The sequence below is a fragment of the Trichosporon asahii genome, assembly GCF_000293215.1.
Source record: "Trichosporon asahii var. asahii CBS 2479 unplaced genomic scaffold scaffold00017, whole genome shotgun sequence".
In the NCBI taxonomy this organism is placed as follows: Eukaryota; Fungi; Basidiomycota; class Tremellomycetes; order Trichosporonales; family Trichosporonaceae; genus Trichosporon; species Trichosporon asahii.
In genome coordinates this window covers 182,757-198,095 of record NW_014040907.1, presented here as the reverse complement: position 1 = coordinate 198,095, position 15,339 = coordinate 182,757, and the positions used below count along the sequence as shown (strand labels likewise).

The 15,339-nt window shown below is 61.0% G+C and overlaps 6 protein-coding genes across 6 annotated transcripts; 3 read left to right on the top strand and 3 right to left on the bottom strand.

Moving 5' to 3' along the window:
- Positions 1-437: 437 nt before the first annotated feature.
- Positions 438-3,217, top strand: A1Q1_07661 (transcription factor; the record flags this gene model as incomplete). The annotated part of the gene is made up of 4 exons (XM_014326673.1): positions 438-1,000; positions 1,064-1,133; positions 1,176-1,506; positions 1,563-3,217. The coding sequence occupies 4 exons, from the start codon at positions 438-440 to the stop codon at positions 3,215-3,217; spliced, it is 2,619 nt and encodes an 872-aa protein (XP_014182148.1).
- A 319-nt stretch (positions 3,218-3,536) lies between these two features.
- Positions 3,537-4,691, bottom strand: A1Q1_07660 (uncharacterized protein; the record flags this gene model as incomplete). Its single annotated transcript, XM_014326672.1, has 1 exon — positions 3,537-4,691. One exon carries the CDS (start codon positions 4,689-4,691, stop codon positions 3,537-3,539), a length of 1,155 nt encoding a protein of 384 aa, XP_014182147.1.
- A 994-nt stretch (positions 4,692-5,685) lies between these two features.
- On the bottom strand, positions 5,686-7,299 carry A1Q1_07659 (aquaporin transporter, putative; the record flags this gene model as incomplete). The annotated part of the gene is made up of 3 exons (XM_014326671.1): positions 5,686-5,870; positions 5,920-6,408; positions 6,567-7,299. The coding sequence occupies 3 exons, from the start codon at positions 7,297-7,299 to the stop codon at positions 5,686-5,688; spliced, it is 1,407 nt and encodes a 468-aa protein (XP_014182146.1).
- A 541-nt stretch (positions 7,300-7,840) lies between these two features.
- On the bottom strand, positions 7,841-9,664 carry A1Q1_07658 (uncharacterized protein; the record flags this gene model as incomplete). Its single annotated transcript, XM_014326670.1, has 6 exons — positions 7,841-8,120; positions 8,175-8,570; positions 8,667-8,797; positions 8,856-8,976; positions 9,031-9,269; positions 9,320-9,664. The coding sequence occupies 6 exons, from the start codon at positions 9,662-9,664 to the stop codon at positions 7,841-7,843; spliced, it is 1,512 nt and encodes a 503-aa protein (XP_014182145.1).
- A 1,620-nt stretch (positions 9,665-11,284) lies between these two features.
- A1Q1_07657 (uncharacterized protein) lies at positions 11,285-12,928 on the top strand (the record flags this gene model as incomplete). Its single annotated transcript, XM_014326669.1, has 4 exons — positions 11,285-11,446; positions 11,505-12,248; positions 12,385-12,510; positions 12,596-12,928. The coding sequence occupies 4 exons, from the start codon at positions 11,285-11,287 to the stop codon at positions 12,926-12,928; spliced, it is 1,365 nt and encodes a 454-aa protein (XP_014182144.1).
- A 1,200-nt stretch (positions 12,929-14,128) lies between these two features.
- Positions 14,129-14,700, top strand: A1Q1_07656 (uncharacterized protein; the record flags this gene model as incomplete). Its single annotated transcript, XM_014326668.1, has 2 exons — positions 14,129-14,181; positions 14,247-14,700. 2 exons carry the CDS (start codon positions 14,129-14,131, stop codon positions 14,698-14,700), a joined length of 507 nt encoding a protein of 168 aa, XP_014182143.1.
- Between the last annotated feature and the right edge of the window lie 639 nt (positions 14,701-15,339).

The window sequence follows — 15,339 nt, the reverse complement described above, 5'->3', positions numbered from 1 at the left end:
CCTCGGCTCCATCCATCGCCATTCCGAACACCGCCACTCCACTCCACTGCACACAGAACACCCACTCTCGCCGCACTTTGCATAATCGTCCCTGGATCAATCAGGTCATCCCACAAGGTTGCTCCTGCTGCCTCCTTCTGAACACCAAATCCGATCCTTCTGTTCTTCTTGACAACCCACCGTCGGATCATCCATCGCATCACTCACCATCCACCACACCCCCTCGCCGACGCCGTCTCGGAAGTCGGTCTCACCTGCTACTCGACAACAGCAGCTCCACCTGACAACCCTCAATTCTTTATAACCCTCGGTCCCCCGCGGCGCGTGCACCGCTTCAGCCCTTATCTTCCCTTCCTTCCCTCCCCTCTTCTCCTCGTCACGATCGCCGCCGGCTCGGACTCCGACGTCCCAGCACGGACCATCCCCGACCACCCCGCATGTCGCGTGTCCCCTCTCATGGCGGGCATGGCGCGCCCATGCAACCGATGTATTACTCTGGCGTCCCGCCCGGGGCCGTCCCCGCGCAGATGAACTATGTCGACCCCATGTCCGCATACGCCGGACGCGGGTATCCATCCCAGCCGCCTGTCCAGTCCGCCCCTCCGTTCCAGCAGGGCGACTACAATGCCGCTGGCCCTAGCCGGGAACAGTATCCCTATCCGCAGTCGCGCGCGACCTCGTGGGGCTCGATCCCGAAGAAGGAGGACGTCAAGGCGGAGCCCGCCTCGGCGACGCAGGGTGGGCAGGGCGGCCCATCAGCAGGTGCTGCATCCGGCGCTGCTGGCGGTGCCGGTGGAGCAGGCGGTGGCGGCCAGCAGCCCGGCCCGTCCGAGTTCATCAAGAAGCTCTTCAAGATGCTCGAGGACGAGAGTGCGCAGTACGGGCGTGGCAAGCCCCCCGGCGCGCCGCGACTAAAGGGCGAGCGCGGAAGCGTTGGATGGGGCCGCAAGGGCACGTCGTTCGTCGTCTGGGACATGAACGAGTTCACAACCAAGGTCTTGTAAGTCTCAGATGGCTTGTGTGGATCGGATGACTTGGGTGGCGAAAACTGACCTTCCTCCAGGCCACAAACGTTCAGGCACTCAAACTTCTCGTCTTTCGTCCGTCAACTGAACAAGTACGGGTTCTCAAAGGTGAGCTAGCAACCCGTACTCTAGCTGACGCGACAGATCAAGCATGTCGACGAAGAGTCGGGTCAGATCAAGGAGAACGTCTGGGAGTTCCAGCACCCCAACTTCCAGGCTGGCGGCAAGGCCGATCTGGACAGCATCAAGCGCAAGACGGTCGGCCCCAAGAAGGGCAACAACGATGATCGAGAGGGCTCGCCGAATCGTGGCCTCAATGCCGAGGATGCGAACCGGCTGGCGGAGATGGAGAGTAGGGTGCACACTCTCGAGGAAGCCCTCGTCCGGACGCAGGAGCAGCTCCGCGATTCCCGGAGTCGAGAAGGTGGTATCCTTGCACTCATGCGAGATGTGGTGTCCCACCTCGCTGCGTCCAACAAGGGTAAGCCACCATGCGCACATTGTGTATCTGTCGACATATGGCTGACGCGATAACAGAGACCACACCAACAGAGGACGCGATGGGTCGTGTAAACCGTCTCCTCTCCCTGTTCGAGCAGGTCGCCCAGTCCCACGCCGTTCCGTCACCAGCTCACGCCGCTTTCGTCAATGCGCCACCGAGCGCTGGCTACCCTGCCAATTACCCTTCCGGTGGTGCGGCGTATGGGGGTGGCCTTCCCTTCCCTAACGTCGGCCGCTACGGAATCCCTCCGCTGCAATCGCCTGCTTCTGCAACTTCGGCGGGGCCCGTTCCCGGAATACCGCCCAACGTTGTTCCCCGACCCGACCCTGTTCGCCAAGCTGCCGCGCAGAGTGTCCGAGCACAGGGACCGCGCCGGGGAAAGTCGCGGGAGGACGTACCCATGTACAACGGAGACGTCCCCGGGCTGAACCCGATCATGAACTCGGGTCAGCCGGCCCAGCAGCAGAGCCCACAGCAGCAGCAGGCCCAGCAACAGCAGGCCCAGCAGCAGCAGCAACAGGCTCAACAGCAGGCTCAACAGCAGGCTCAACAGCAGGCTCAGCAGCAGGCTGCTCAACAGGCGGCGCAGCAGCAACAGCAGGCTCAACAACAACAGCAGCAGCAGCAGCGCAACTTCAGCAATGGTTCCTACCAGCAGGAGACCCCGACCCAGCCCGTGACGTCCACCATGCCGCAAAACGAGGACGTTGACATGTCGGGTGCTGCGAACGCGGCTGCTGTCGCAGTCAGCGGTGTTAGCGCCGCCGCCAATGCTGCGCAGCAGTCTGCCGATGGCAGCGGCAACGTTGCCGCCGCGAACGGCACTGGCGCTCAGCCTGTCGCTCGCCGCGCTTCGATGAAGCCGTCTTGGACGCAGACCCCTCGCATCCTCGTCGTTGAGGACGACGTTGTGTACCGCCAGCTGTCGAGCAAGTTCCTCGAGAAGTTTGGCTGTATCGTCGAGACGGTCGAGAATGCGCAGCAGGGTATCGAGCGCATGAACACGGCCAAGTTTGACCTCGTGCTCATGGACATCTTCTTCGGCCCCAGCATGGACGGACGCAAGGCGACGAGTCTTATCCGCCAGTTCGACATGTACACGCCGATCATTTCGATGACCTCGAACGTGCAGACAAAGGACGTCGACTCGTACCTGCAGTCTGGAATGAACGACGTCCTCGCCAAGCCGTTCACGAAGCACGGCCTGTTCTGCATCCTCGACAAGCACCTGATCCACCTGAAGGCTCTGCAAATGAGCGGCGAGGTGCCGCGCACGATCGGTGTTCCGCCTCTATCGGACCAGGGTGTCGTCGACGCCCTCACGACCAACGCCGCGCAGTGGGAGGCGGGCAACGGCGCCGAGCTCGGCAACCCGCTCGCGGGCAGCGGTTGGTCGGACGAGACGTACCAGCTGGTTCTGCAGCAGTTCCTGCAGACTGGTGCACTTCCCGATTCGACTGCGCTGTTGTCCAACGGTTTCAGCGCGACCGCCATCCCGGGTGCCGCTGCCAGTGCCGCCGCCGCGGCGATCCAGGCGGGCAACCTGAACGCCGCCAACGGCATCGGCACCAACGTCGTCTTCTCTGGTCTCGGCATGAAGCGCCCGATAGAGGAGATCGAGGAGTGGAAGGAGAACGTCAACAAGCGCCAGCAGGGCGCGCCCGTCGGCACGATAACGGAGATGGCGTAGTGAGCCCGTCTCCCATCCGTCTGCCGTCTTCCACTCTGCCCCAACCTCAACCCCAACCAACCAACCTCTGTATCGTTAAACGTTTTGGCTCCCGATATGTTTCCTCCTAGCTTTGTGGCTGATGGAGCGGCCTCGCGCGCACGCTCGCAGTTGTGAACAGTCGGCGTCGCGGACGTAATACCAGCTTTTCATGATACCTCATAAAGTCTATGTACTATTGCTCCAAACGGCAGTTGCTGGTCATCACTGACTACTTCTAAAATTCTGACTACTTCTCTATTCTAGCGGAGCGCCTAGCAGAGCGCGGCGTACTTGTCCATCATCGTCGAGAGCTCGACCCTGGAGTTTCGGCGAGCACAGCGCAAGCCGCCGCGGGCGAAGCGGGCCCGGGAGTCCCGCCGATGATCTGCTCAAGGGGGCGCTTGAGGAGTGCGTCCTCGACGTACTCGCGCACGCTCAGGCCAGAGTGGCAGATAGCGTAGTACTGGTCCTCATTGAGGGGCAGGGCGCGCTGGATGAGGGAGACGGAGAAAATGCGGCGGAGGAACGCGAGCTCCCTCTCCTCCCTCTCCTCCCTCTCGCAGAGGAGGGCCGGGGGCGTGCCGACCTGGAAGTCGTCACGGTCGTCGTCACGGTCGTCGTCGCGGTCGTCGTCACGGTCGTCGTCACTCCACTGCTCCTCCTTGTCAAGACGGGAGAGGAGGACAGAGTCGGAACAGACCGAGCCGGCGTCCGTCTCGCGCTCGTCGTCGACGTCGTCTACATCGTCAAGGAGGGACGAGAATGGCGAGTCAAGGGGGGAGGAGAAAGGCGAGAGTGGCGACGAGAACGGCGAGGAGAGGTACGCCGCATGGGAGTGGGGGCTAGAGGGCGTGTCCGAATCAGAGAACGCCTCGACGGGATCCACGTTCTCGAAAGACGACATCTCCCCCTCGCCGGAGCGGGAGGGCGAGGGCGAGATGGCAAAGTCGGCGTCGTACGAAGACTCCGAGGCAGGTTCCAGACTCAGAGCGGAGAGAGCCGAGAGAGCAGAGAAGGACTGGAACAGGGGGCTGGTGAAGAGGTATCCCGAGTTCGCGGGGCTGGCGGAGCTGGCGGTGCTAGCGGGGCTCGCGGGGCGCGAGAAGGGGCTGTCGAGGGGGTTCTCGAGAGGCACGTAGTCGTCGTCGGAGTCGGAGTCGGAGCCTGTTGCGCGGGTAGGGCCCGACGAGATCGAGACGAGCGAGAGCGGGGACGCGGGACGGCCGAAGGGCATCCACGTCTGCGCCAGGATGGCGTCGGTCAGCGAGAGGGGAGAGCCGCGGTGGGACGGGTCGTCCAGCGGCAGGAGCTCAAGTGGTGAGGCTGAGCGCTGCTTGGGAGCAGGAGCGCGGAAGGCGGGGGGAGGACGCGTCCCGCGCAGATTTGGCGGCATGGGGGGCAGGTCCATCAGCTTGGTGCGGGTGGCCTCGTAGAAGGAGGGGTGGTGGGACATTGTTGTTTGATGTTGTAAGATGATGGGTACGAGATGTACGAGAGATGGTACGGTGAGGGAGACGATGCTCTGATGAGAAGACGTTGGGGATCAGAACGTTCGGAGGGGGGAGACGCTGTTATATACCCAACGCGACAGCCTGGGGGGTATAAACAACGACCTGGGAGCGTACACAATCTGACGTGTGCGCACAACAACATCGACAGCGGGAAGGCAGCCGCTCGCACGACCTGCTCGAGCCATTGCCGCCGGACATCTCTCTTAGCGTCGAGCCCACCGTTGCTAGTCCAGGATCCTCTTTGGCTCCGACGTTACTCGCGCCACTGCTCTGTTTACCTCTGCTGCTTATCGGGCCTTTGCTCGCGTGCTCGCATGCATCGCCCTGCAACGCCCCGCGCCATCATGAATACACGCACGGCTGTGATCTGCGTCAGAGGATCAAGGATCAGTGACGCGGATGCGATGTGCGTGATTAGCACGACCGTCAGCCGCTAGATTAGGGGCTTAATCAGATTAGATGAGTACCATTGCCGCCGGCACCTGCGCCAAGATGCACCAACAGGCGCCAACGCGGCTCTGCAACTCCCCGTGTATTGTTTTGCGGCCCCACTCCACGGCGAATGCAGATGGCTGCACGACGCCAACATTACGGCCGCAGCGGGACTGGGGGCGTAATGTCACGGTACAGGGTTAGTCACTGGTGACTCACCCCTCAGGTCAGTCCGTCTCAATGTTAGCTGTGAGAGTCGTTCGAGGTACAGGCCCTTTCTCATCAGGCTATTACAATTAGGGACCGCGTAAGCGCAAGCAGGCAGCGCAGTGGAGTAGCTCGAGATCCTGTATAAGTTCAGGTGGATGTGAAGCTCCGGCCGTGACAAGATCATTGTTCGCAGTGTGTGAAATGTTGATGTAGACTGAGCGTTGAAAATACGTTCGGCGACAATCGAGATACCTTCGACCGGCCATCCGCTCGCTGCGCCCTTGTGACAACAGCCTAAGCGTTCCGGTCCTTGGGATCTTTCCTGTGTTTCTTGACGAGTGACGGCGTCGCGGGCGGCATGATGTGGTAGACGAATCCGTTGATGATGCCCGCAGAAAGGGCCGCGACCCAATGGATCCACGACGATGACACATTGTACCGCGCAATCTGCGCACCGAGGCACCGGGCAGGGTTGATCGCTGCGATCGTCAGCCTCTGCCCTTGCGTTATCCCCGCCAGTGAACTTACAGATACCGCCGTAACCGGCGTGGACCCACGGCGAGCCCCACACGGTCAGTGTGAGCGTGAGACCGACGAGCAACTGCGAGTACGCAGGTCCGAAAATGGGCGTCTGCCGGGGATCGAGACCGACGCCGAAGGACATGAAGGCGATCGTGGCGTACAGCATCGTCTCCATGACGTATGTCTGGCCCATGGAGCTCTTGCTGAAGTCGACGGTGCAGCCGCCGATCTCGCCGTTCGCGAAGAAGTTCTCAGTCCCGACACCGAGCTTGAGGGCGTAGTTGCCAAAGATCGCGCCAACGGTCTGCGCAATGAGGTAGTACAGCCCGCGCGGGACCGTGCAGAGCCCTGCGCACACGGTGGCCATGGTCACAAACGGATTCAGGTGTCCTCCCGTCGGCGCGGCCGTGGCGTAGATCATCATCGCCGTCTGCGTGCCTGTGAAGACGGCCTCGACCGTAGTCTGCGCCAGAACCGACGAACCTGTGAACTTGGCTCCGGCAAGCTGGTTCAGCGAGATCATGAAACTGAGCAGTGCCGTGCCTTGCCGTCAGTTCTCATTCCTTGCTCTGTCCGAGACAGTCGGTTCAGTCTCACGCCCCCACCCAGTCGACGTAAACATGCCCACTCCCCAGCACTCGCTCGCTACTCACCAATGCCCTCGATGCACGCGGCGCGAAGGTACAGCGGGTCTCTGAAACCGGGAAAGTCGAGGAGTTCCTTCAGGTCGCGGATCTTGTGCGAGTCGGGGTGACGGAACTTGCTACTCGTGAATGCGAGGTTGCCTCCGATACGGCCGGCGAAGGGAGCCGATGCCGAGGGATCGTCCCAGATATCAAAGGGGACGTCTGCGAGACTGGGGTCGGAGCGCACGTTGAACAACCTGTTGCGGAGCCCGTCGGCACTCCCCGCTCCCCCCGTTGCGATCGAGGTCGAAGATCCGTTCACGCCTCCTCCACCTCCACCACCGCCGGCGTGCGCACTCGTGTCCACGTTCGGATTGACATGCGGCGGTGAGGGCGGACGCTGCGAGGGCGGGCGATTCGTTGGGCGGGGGTCAGGCTTCTCCGGGTCCGCCCTGTGATGCCGGTGCAGTGGGAGGATGTGCTTCTTGTGACTTGGCTGGTGCTCCTCGTACTTGGTGACGCCCTCGACCTTGGCGACACCAGCGTACGCGACCTCGGCGTCCGTCGTGCTCATCCTGTGCTTCAGCGGGGGCGGGTCGACGCGCTTCGGCGCATGCCCCGACGGGTCGGGCACATCCGCGACGCTGCGGATGTTACGCGGCAGCGCGGCGCGCTTCGTCTGGGGCAGGGCGTCGCGGCTCTCCTTCGACAGCTCGAGTTCCTTCTTTGTCAACCGCAGGTCTTCCATTGACCGGCTCATGGCGAATGGCGGGGGTGGTGGGATGTCATGAGTCAAGTTCTCCACTGTTGTGAACTGGTCGTTATTGACGAGGGTCGAGAACCGCGGGGATGTGGAGTTGGAAGGCTATGACGTGAGTCCCAAACTTCAGTGATCCTTTGGGTTGGTGCCTCTCAAGTGACTGCCTTTTGCTGCGGGGATCGTCAGCCCAACCAAGTGAACCCACAACTGGGCCTGGCTCGACCCGAGTCACTTGTTTACACCTGGATAGTAAATGCAAGCCGCCCTCTGATTTCAACGCGCGACAAGGTGACTTTTTGTTTGATTTCAACAATTCATATGACAATACCAAGCAAGTTTGTTCCGAAAATACACCCCTTCCCCTACCGAAGGGCCCGATTCCAACGCGGTTCCTACCTCTATTCCAAATGCGGCGGGGTTCCTAAACCTTGCGCCTGATTTCTGTGACGCGTTTCCGTGTATGAAGCTAGTACGACGCCCAGGAGGGTATAAGGGTATAAGGATCCAGATGGACCGCATCTTTGCACGCCGATGCAGCACGTTAGAGCTGGTTCGCGGCACAGTTGAACGCCTTCGCAACCGGACCAGAGTAGTCCTTGATGATCGCCGAGACGGCAGTCCAGAGACCAGGGCCGAGAATCATCCATCCGAAGAGGAAGATGACAATGTTCAGGAACGTCTCGGCCGTGCGCCGCGGGCTCGTGAAGAAGCCCTGGCGGTGGTACAGGTGCCAGTACGCCACGGCCCAGTAGATGAAGCCGAAGAACGAGTCGAACAGCGCACAAAGAAGCGAGAGGAAGTCACCGAGTGAGGGAATGACGCTGTGAGTTAGTACAACGACACGAAGCATCGCCCCTGGAGCAGGAGCAACTCACTTTCCAAAGATGAACGCAAGCACCCAGTAGATCGTGATACCGGCGATCCACGCTCCCCAGCCAAGGAAGGTGTGCGAGTGGTTGTGGCGCGTGTTGCCAAAGATACGGCTGTACACGCACTTGACCGTGACGTTGGAGTAGAGCACGCCGATGATGATGGTCGGCACGATCGCAAGGCCGTAAGCAACCTTGCGCATCCAGGGCTCCTGCAGCGAGGCGATGAAGGGTGCCTGAGCGTACTGGCCCAGGTAGTAGTAGCCGATGACGGACATGAGGACGAAGAAGATGATCTCACACCCAGTCAGCACGGCGAGCGCCTTGGGGAACTCGCGCGGGTCACGCATCTCGTTGATGAAGGAGGGGTAGAGGAGCTGGCCGATCCAGGCGAAGATGATGCTGCGCGTTAGCTCGGTACGGTTCGCATCAGCGCTGCCAGCCTCCGCTACAACTGCATGGCATGACCGATGGAACAGGTATGAAGGGATAACTCACTTCAGCACAGCGTTAAAGCCATCAATGAAGCCTAAGTTGGGGTTCGGGAAACCAGCGTGGGTCTTGACGGGTCCAAGTCCAGGGTACTCCGTCAGGCCGTCCGGTCCTCCGTAGCCGCGGTACGGGTGGTCCTGGATAGCCGCGAAGATCAGTGACAGCAGGATCGTGAGGCTCATGATGATGACGGACGAGGTGCCGATCAAACTCGCGTGGTCGAGGCGACGGGGGAGCGAAAAGAGAATCGACGCCGCCATCGTGATCACCTGCCACACGACGGTGCATACGCGGCCATCGGCCAGCGTAGAGAAGACTGCGAGTCAGCTATACTCTGTTGGGGCTGATCTGCAGTCCCTGCCTTGGTTACGCCACTGAGGTCCTCCACATGGCTGTTCGGACGGGTGGTAGCGGTTTGACAGCGGTCACGAGACCAGTGTGGGGCAGAGACTCACTCTTGCCACCCGTGAAGATGTGGTATCCCATAGTCAGCACCGAGTTGATAATGAGCATCGCGCTCGAGATCTCGCGCGCCGTCCGCGGGAAAGCCGGGAACAGCTTCGCCGCAACGTCGCCGATGTCGCGCATGCCGGGGTGCTTCATGCAGAACTTCCACATGATGTACGAGGTGTCTGTCTGTCAACTGGGCTCTCACTCACGCCCGGTTTGCTCGCTCGTGCAGTGTGAGCAGGCAGTCGGCCGCTCCACTCCACAGTGTACTCACACCAAGTAACCATTCCAGCCACTATCAGGACAGTCATACCGGTGCCCCAGCCGAGGACGGAGAAGGACCACGGCAACGCCATAGAGGCAAGGCCGAAGTACTCGCACACGAGGAGATAGGCTGTCTTCTTCCAGGAGAGGGTGCGGTACTTGATGTCGTGGTCCTTCTCCTGCTCGACGAGGACAGTGAACTCGTCCTTTTCCTTCTCGTCGGACATCTCATCCTCGGAGACCTTGCGGTCGCGGACGATGGTGTCGTTGTCGCTTCGCCGGAACAGCATTGTGGCCGGTGGCTGTGTACGGGGGAGAAGGGGGACGTTGTGGGTGGGATTGTGGCGGAGTGTCTCGTGTGGTCGGCCAAAGGCGCCAGAGGTCTAGTGGAGAGGTTGGTGGGTGAGTGAATGGGGGGGGGAAGGAGGGGGAGGGCGATCCGCTAAGATGGAGCTCCGAGTATATGAGCCGGCCTGGGGTTCGAGAATGGGGGGTCAGGCGATGGGGGTGGGGTGTCGATCCTGCTCCGCTGGGCTGAGGGGCTGATCGAGGATCGAGGGTGAGGGCGAGGGAAGGGGTGTAATGAATGCCCAAACCAAAAATTGTGTATCCGGCGAGGTCCAGGTCCCGTCGTTACTGACGGTAGCGACGGGCGGCCAGTAGTAGCTAGCAGGGGGGGCAAGGCTTGCTCAGCTTGCTCAGCTCCTGTGCGCGCGCCGGTCTTACCGGCGAGAAAGGGGGTCTACGCAGCTTGTGCCCAGCTGACGGAGCCTGATCCTCCGTCGGGGGGCGGGGCCGCCAGTGGAATTCCGTCATCGCCGGCTCCCTGCCGGCACTCTGCCAGTGCGGTGCACGAGCGCGTACCCCGCGGCGAGGGCTGGTTGGCTTGGCCACTGGGGATACGTCTATAAACAGCTGTTTTCCGGCTGGAAAAGAGGGCCAGGAGGGCACCGGGGGTATATCGAAGGGTCAGGAGAGGGTTATCTGCCAGGGTAAATGGGTCAGCACAGGGTGTCGACGGCTAGTCACGTGGATGCTGATATGATAATGCAGGTTTACGATACGCTAACCCTGCTAGTGCGCGAATTAGACGAAGGGGCTCCACTTTCAAAGCCCGGCAGCCTCTGCTCTGATGCCTGCTGCTGAATCCCTTGGTTTGCCCGGAGAAGAGACAGGGGGGCTAAAGATAGCCACGGCTGCAAGTGTAAGGAGGAGCACGGCACACATGAATGCGCATCAGCGTGCCTGTCGGAGCATGCAACCTGCACCGCAAGCTCGTCCTCGGCGTGGGGCGGCCGTCGTGGGGCCTCTACGACCATAGCGCCGCACGCTTGCGCGCTCGTCAGCGGCGTTCTACGTTTAGCCTCATTTACATCGCTACCGCCCACTTCGAAGAACTCAAAGGTCCCGAAGTGCTAGGACGATGGGGGCAAACCTTGCTCGGGAGCGGGGCTGATTGGCGCATGCGGGAGTAAGGGCGTTATCGATATCGTGTGGAGCGTGGAGCATGTTGGAGCAGCGATTAGATTGATAGCTCGGCGATATACGTCAGAGAGCAGCGCGCCGCAGGGACTCGAAGTGTGTCGCAACGCGGTGGACTGTTTAAGGAACAACATGACGACAGGACGAGGCCGTGTCGCAAGTTCGAGGCCGGGCGGCCAGCGAAAAGGACGTGATCCACGGGCATTTCGTCGACCGCCGCTGATCGTGATTCGGTCCGTTTGACCGCGGGTCGCGTGAGCGTGCCCTGTCTCATGACCCAGCCCTGTCCGGTTCGGTGACCGAACCGAACGAGCTACGTGAGAGAGACAGAAGAGCTCGGTATAGATAGTAGATCAAATCGTGGTGTTACTCACGATACCACACGGATCGGCTCGGTATTCGGTGGCTTCACCTCACCTTCCACGAACATGCTTCGAAGCAAGGCACCTGAATCTGTCGTATCCAAGGCAAGAATTCCATATGGCTTTAGGGCAGACGCCGCGCAACGCCCCATTCTTCGTCCCACACCAGCTCCATACTGGAACGGCAAACGCCAGAGCCCGGCATGCTTCTCAACCCTACCGGACCCCGTACCTTTCGTCAAACCTCTCTCGGCCCAGCATCGTGCTAGGCTGTACGGCTCATTAGATGTGTAGTCGGCTTCCTCACACTTTGGGTTACCGCCAACAAGATCAGCACTGTCCGCGTGACCGCTTTGGCGCATTGGCCCCGCCGGCCAGAGGGAGCACGTTATCCGACCATGCTGCACTAAGCATCAACATCTTGATATCGCGCCATCCATCACTTCCACTCCGACGAGGCCACGGCGGTATGGGAGTCCCCAAGCCGCGCCAGGTGCGCTTTGCGACCCTCCTCGTCTTGCTCCTCCTCGCCCTTCTCCTCGTCGTCAACGACTGCCGGTCAGGGTGGGGATGGGCATGGCGCACTCGAGACCGGTTGACGGCCTTGATCTTCCTCAGACCGACAGAACCAGGTGCTCGCTCACAGCTTCTGCAACATCTCCTCATCGCCCAGCCGCCGGCCGCTTTTCGCACTCCTTCGCTGAAGGAGGCGCCGCTACTTGCGCTCTACGTCTTTAGCACAAGCAATGTGGCCGGGTACATGCGCCGCCAACTCATACGACGACAATCTCCGCTAAAGCGTTTGCCGGAGGAGTATCAGCCACTTGTGCAACTGCGCTTCGTGATAGGCCAGCCGGTTACGCCAACAAAGCTGCTTTGGACGCTGCCGGAGGATCTCAGTGCCGAGCAAGACGAACACGAGGACCTGGTGTTCATCGATGAAGACGTTGATGGCGGGAAGAGCCTCGCCTGGATGCGAGCTGTTGGACAAGGGGAGCCAGCCCAATGGGTGTTCAAGGCGGGTGATGACGTGAGTGTTTCGTCGCAGACGTTTCTGACGATAGACCGTCGTGAACCTGCCCAACGTACTCGATGAGGTGCTTAGACACCCACCCGAAACGCCGACATATGTCGGAACCTCGCTGGGACGCTCGACGAAAGAACAGCTCTACTTCACCGGCTCGCTGTACGGCTTCTCGTGGCCTGTGGTCGCTGCTGTCGGCGCGGCCAGATTGACGGAGGACGAGGTGCGCCTTCCGCGACAAGAGGATGTGCGGACAGGCGATGTGATGGTGAGTACACTTCTGCGATAAGCGGGGCGACGTGAGATCACACAGCATCAACACCATGATCCAGCCTGATGTAGTCTGACATCAGCTCTCGCTTCCTTCAGCTCCTGGCTCCGACCTCAAGGCGGAGTTCCCCTGTCTGCCATCGTGCAGTGACGAGGCGCTCGACAAGCTCGCCCAGGATCAGGTAAACAGGCACGACGCGCGCGTGGGCACGAACCCCCGCACTGGGCTGCGATACGTGAACGTCCTGAGCAGGATTGGCGTCTGGCATGATGGGGTCTGGTGGCCAGCCGGAAGGAAGGCACTCGCGTGGCAGGGGCTCGAGAAAGACACGGACTTCATCGCCGCGAGCAATGACGCCAGGACGGACTGGAGGCCGCCGAGGTGGATCAGGAAGCGCCTCAACCTGGATCAGTGAGGAGAGAGGTCAACCTGGATCAGCATGACGCAGATCTCGAGTGTGAGGCGTAGTGGGGCCTTCATCGTCGGTTTCGGGGTGGACGTCGCCCGACGACATGCGGTATGTCGTGGCGCAGGCGACAACAGCAGCTCCATGCTGACCCATCGACAGCGGCCGGGTAGTGCTTTGACCTGGGTGACGGCCGAGCAAGATTTTCCGGCTGCAGATCACGGCCGCAATTCAGAGGCGCAACTCTACAACAGCCCCACTGTAGCTGACGCCCACTGCAAGCCAGCTTCAGCCTGCAATACATCCACTCGGCGAGCGGGAGATCGCCCACGCCGTTGGCTGTCGAGTCTAAGGCTTGCTCCGCCTCTGTCTCGAGCTTATTTTTCGACTCGGGAGCCGTCGCAGTCCCGGCCATCTCATGTCTGTGTTGTGGGGTCTTAAGGAGGAGAGTCCGCCAAGCCGAGTCCGACAAGGTGAGACATTGCGCCAAGGTCCCAACGCCTCGTCGGGTTCGGCCGGCAGCGGCGTCGGACGGAGCTGGACGGGGACGATGTGAGACCCAGTGAGGTGATGTTGTACTTCCTTGCGATTCCTGTCGTTATGCATGGTGCCCTGTATGTCAGAAGTCTGCGGGTGACGAGGAAGATGTCCGCGATGGCGGCGACGAATGGGGAAGCAAAACGGGGAAGGTTTGAAGGGCGGGTCAGAGGGAGGGGTCAGGGGAGCGACATTGAGCTCGACGCCTCCGGCGACTTCTGCACAACCTAACTCGTCGAAGTGATCCGGAGAAGGTCGCGCTTTGGCGTTTGAATAGAGGACGCAGGAAGGAGAGTGGGAGCTAGAGAGGAAGACATTGCGATATAGACAGTATGCATCAAGTCCAGTCAATCGGCGTCAGCGTGGATGGACTGCGCCCTTGCCACCAAGCACCGCGTGCTGAGCGGGATGAAACGCCACGGTTAAGGAGTCTAAGTGCTGAGATGCTGTCTCGTTCTGCTTCCTCGTTTGATGCCGTCGCCGCCCATCGGCCTGCGTTCGCCGCTCGGACGCTCTCCTCCAATCTCGAGCACAACAATCCACTCTGACACTCACCCACCTCCTCGCTGCCTCCTCACCTCGCCTCTCGGGTGTTCATCTCCCGCCTGATTCCTCCAGGTCTCGTCGAGTGCTGCACTTCGCCCCCCCGCCCCCGTGCTCCGATCGAACAAGATGCCCCTGGGCGGACTCCTTCGCAAGCGGCGCAGGGTCGACCCGGCTGACGAGTGCGTACCCTTGGCGCAGCATGTGTTGCTGTGGCCCTCTCGTTCCTACCAGCTAACAACAGCAGGGTGACAAAGGAGAAGAAGAACTGGATGGCCATCGACCGCACTGTTGCGCCGCTACCTGCTTCGGCTCTTCCCTCTTCCTCGACGTCTGCGTCACTCCCTGACTCGACACCATCACGTGCCCCCCTCGCACCAGTCCAGGGTGGTACACCGATTGCCGTCGACCAGGAGAACCTGCCCGAGGGTCTGGAGGGGGACATGCTCTCGCGCCTGCTCGAGCTGAACACGGAGCACACTCGCCTGCAGATGCTCTACGAGGACCTGTATGCCCGCTACTCGATGCAGAAGGAGCAGCTTGCCGAAGCAAGCGAGGCGATTGAGGAGCTTGGTGCCGCGGTCGAGAAGCGCGATGCTCGTATCCGTGTGCTCCGCATGACAATCAGGCGGCTGAAGGGCGGCGCTGGCAGCCAGCAAGGACGGCAGCAGTTCCCCGAGGGAAGTGCACCGGGTGCTTGAAGGCACCACGCAGAGGTGCAGAGGGGATCACCAACCGAGGTGGAGAAACGCGAGGCAGGCGACGGCCGTAGATAGCGATGACGGCCGTGATAGCGACGATAGGGGCAATCCAAAGCCTGCGACACACATCAAGCCTATCGTCCTCGAGCCCATAACGCCAGGTGCGAAGGGACAAGTTTGGTTCAGGAGGGTGGAGAGATTAGGAATGTAACATGTACGACATCAGGCAATCATGCGATAGTGCGGGGCCATCACATCATGACATGGCGTCCTTGCTGACGAGTGAGCGAGAGAGATCTGGTCGCCGCCCAACTCCTGGATGGTGGCTGAAGCAGGCGGCGGGGCTCGGAACGACACGCAGCGGTGGGCGGGTTCGCGGTTGATTTCTTTTTCGCGACCTTTCGCGGGCGGACGGCACCGGCTCGGTGAACCCTGGAAGCATAACGGGAACTGAATGGCACTACGGAACGCGCGTCAATTGAGCCCGCTGTAGTTGGTTCCGGTATGGGTTTCGTGAGCCCCACAACGCCCAACATAAGGCATCAACGGGGAGATGCGCACGGGCTCTCGCTCTCTTGGTACCGAGGGGAGCTCGCTCGGTACATGGTGTGGGAGGTACAGACGAGGAGAGGGATGCGT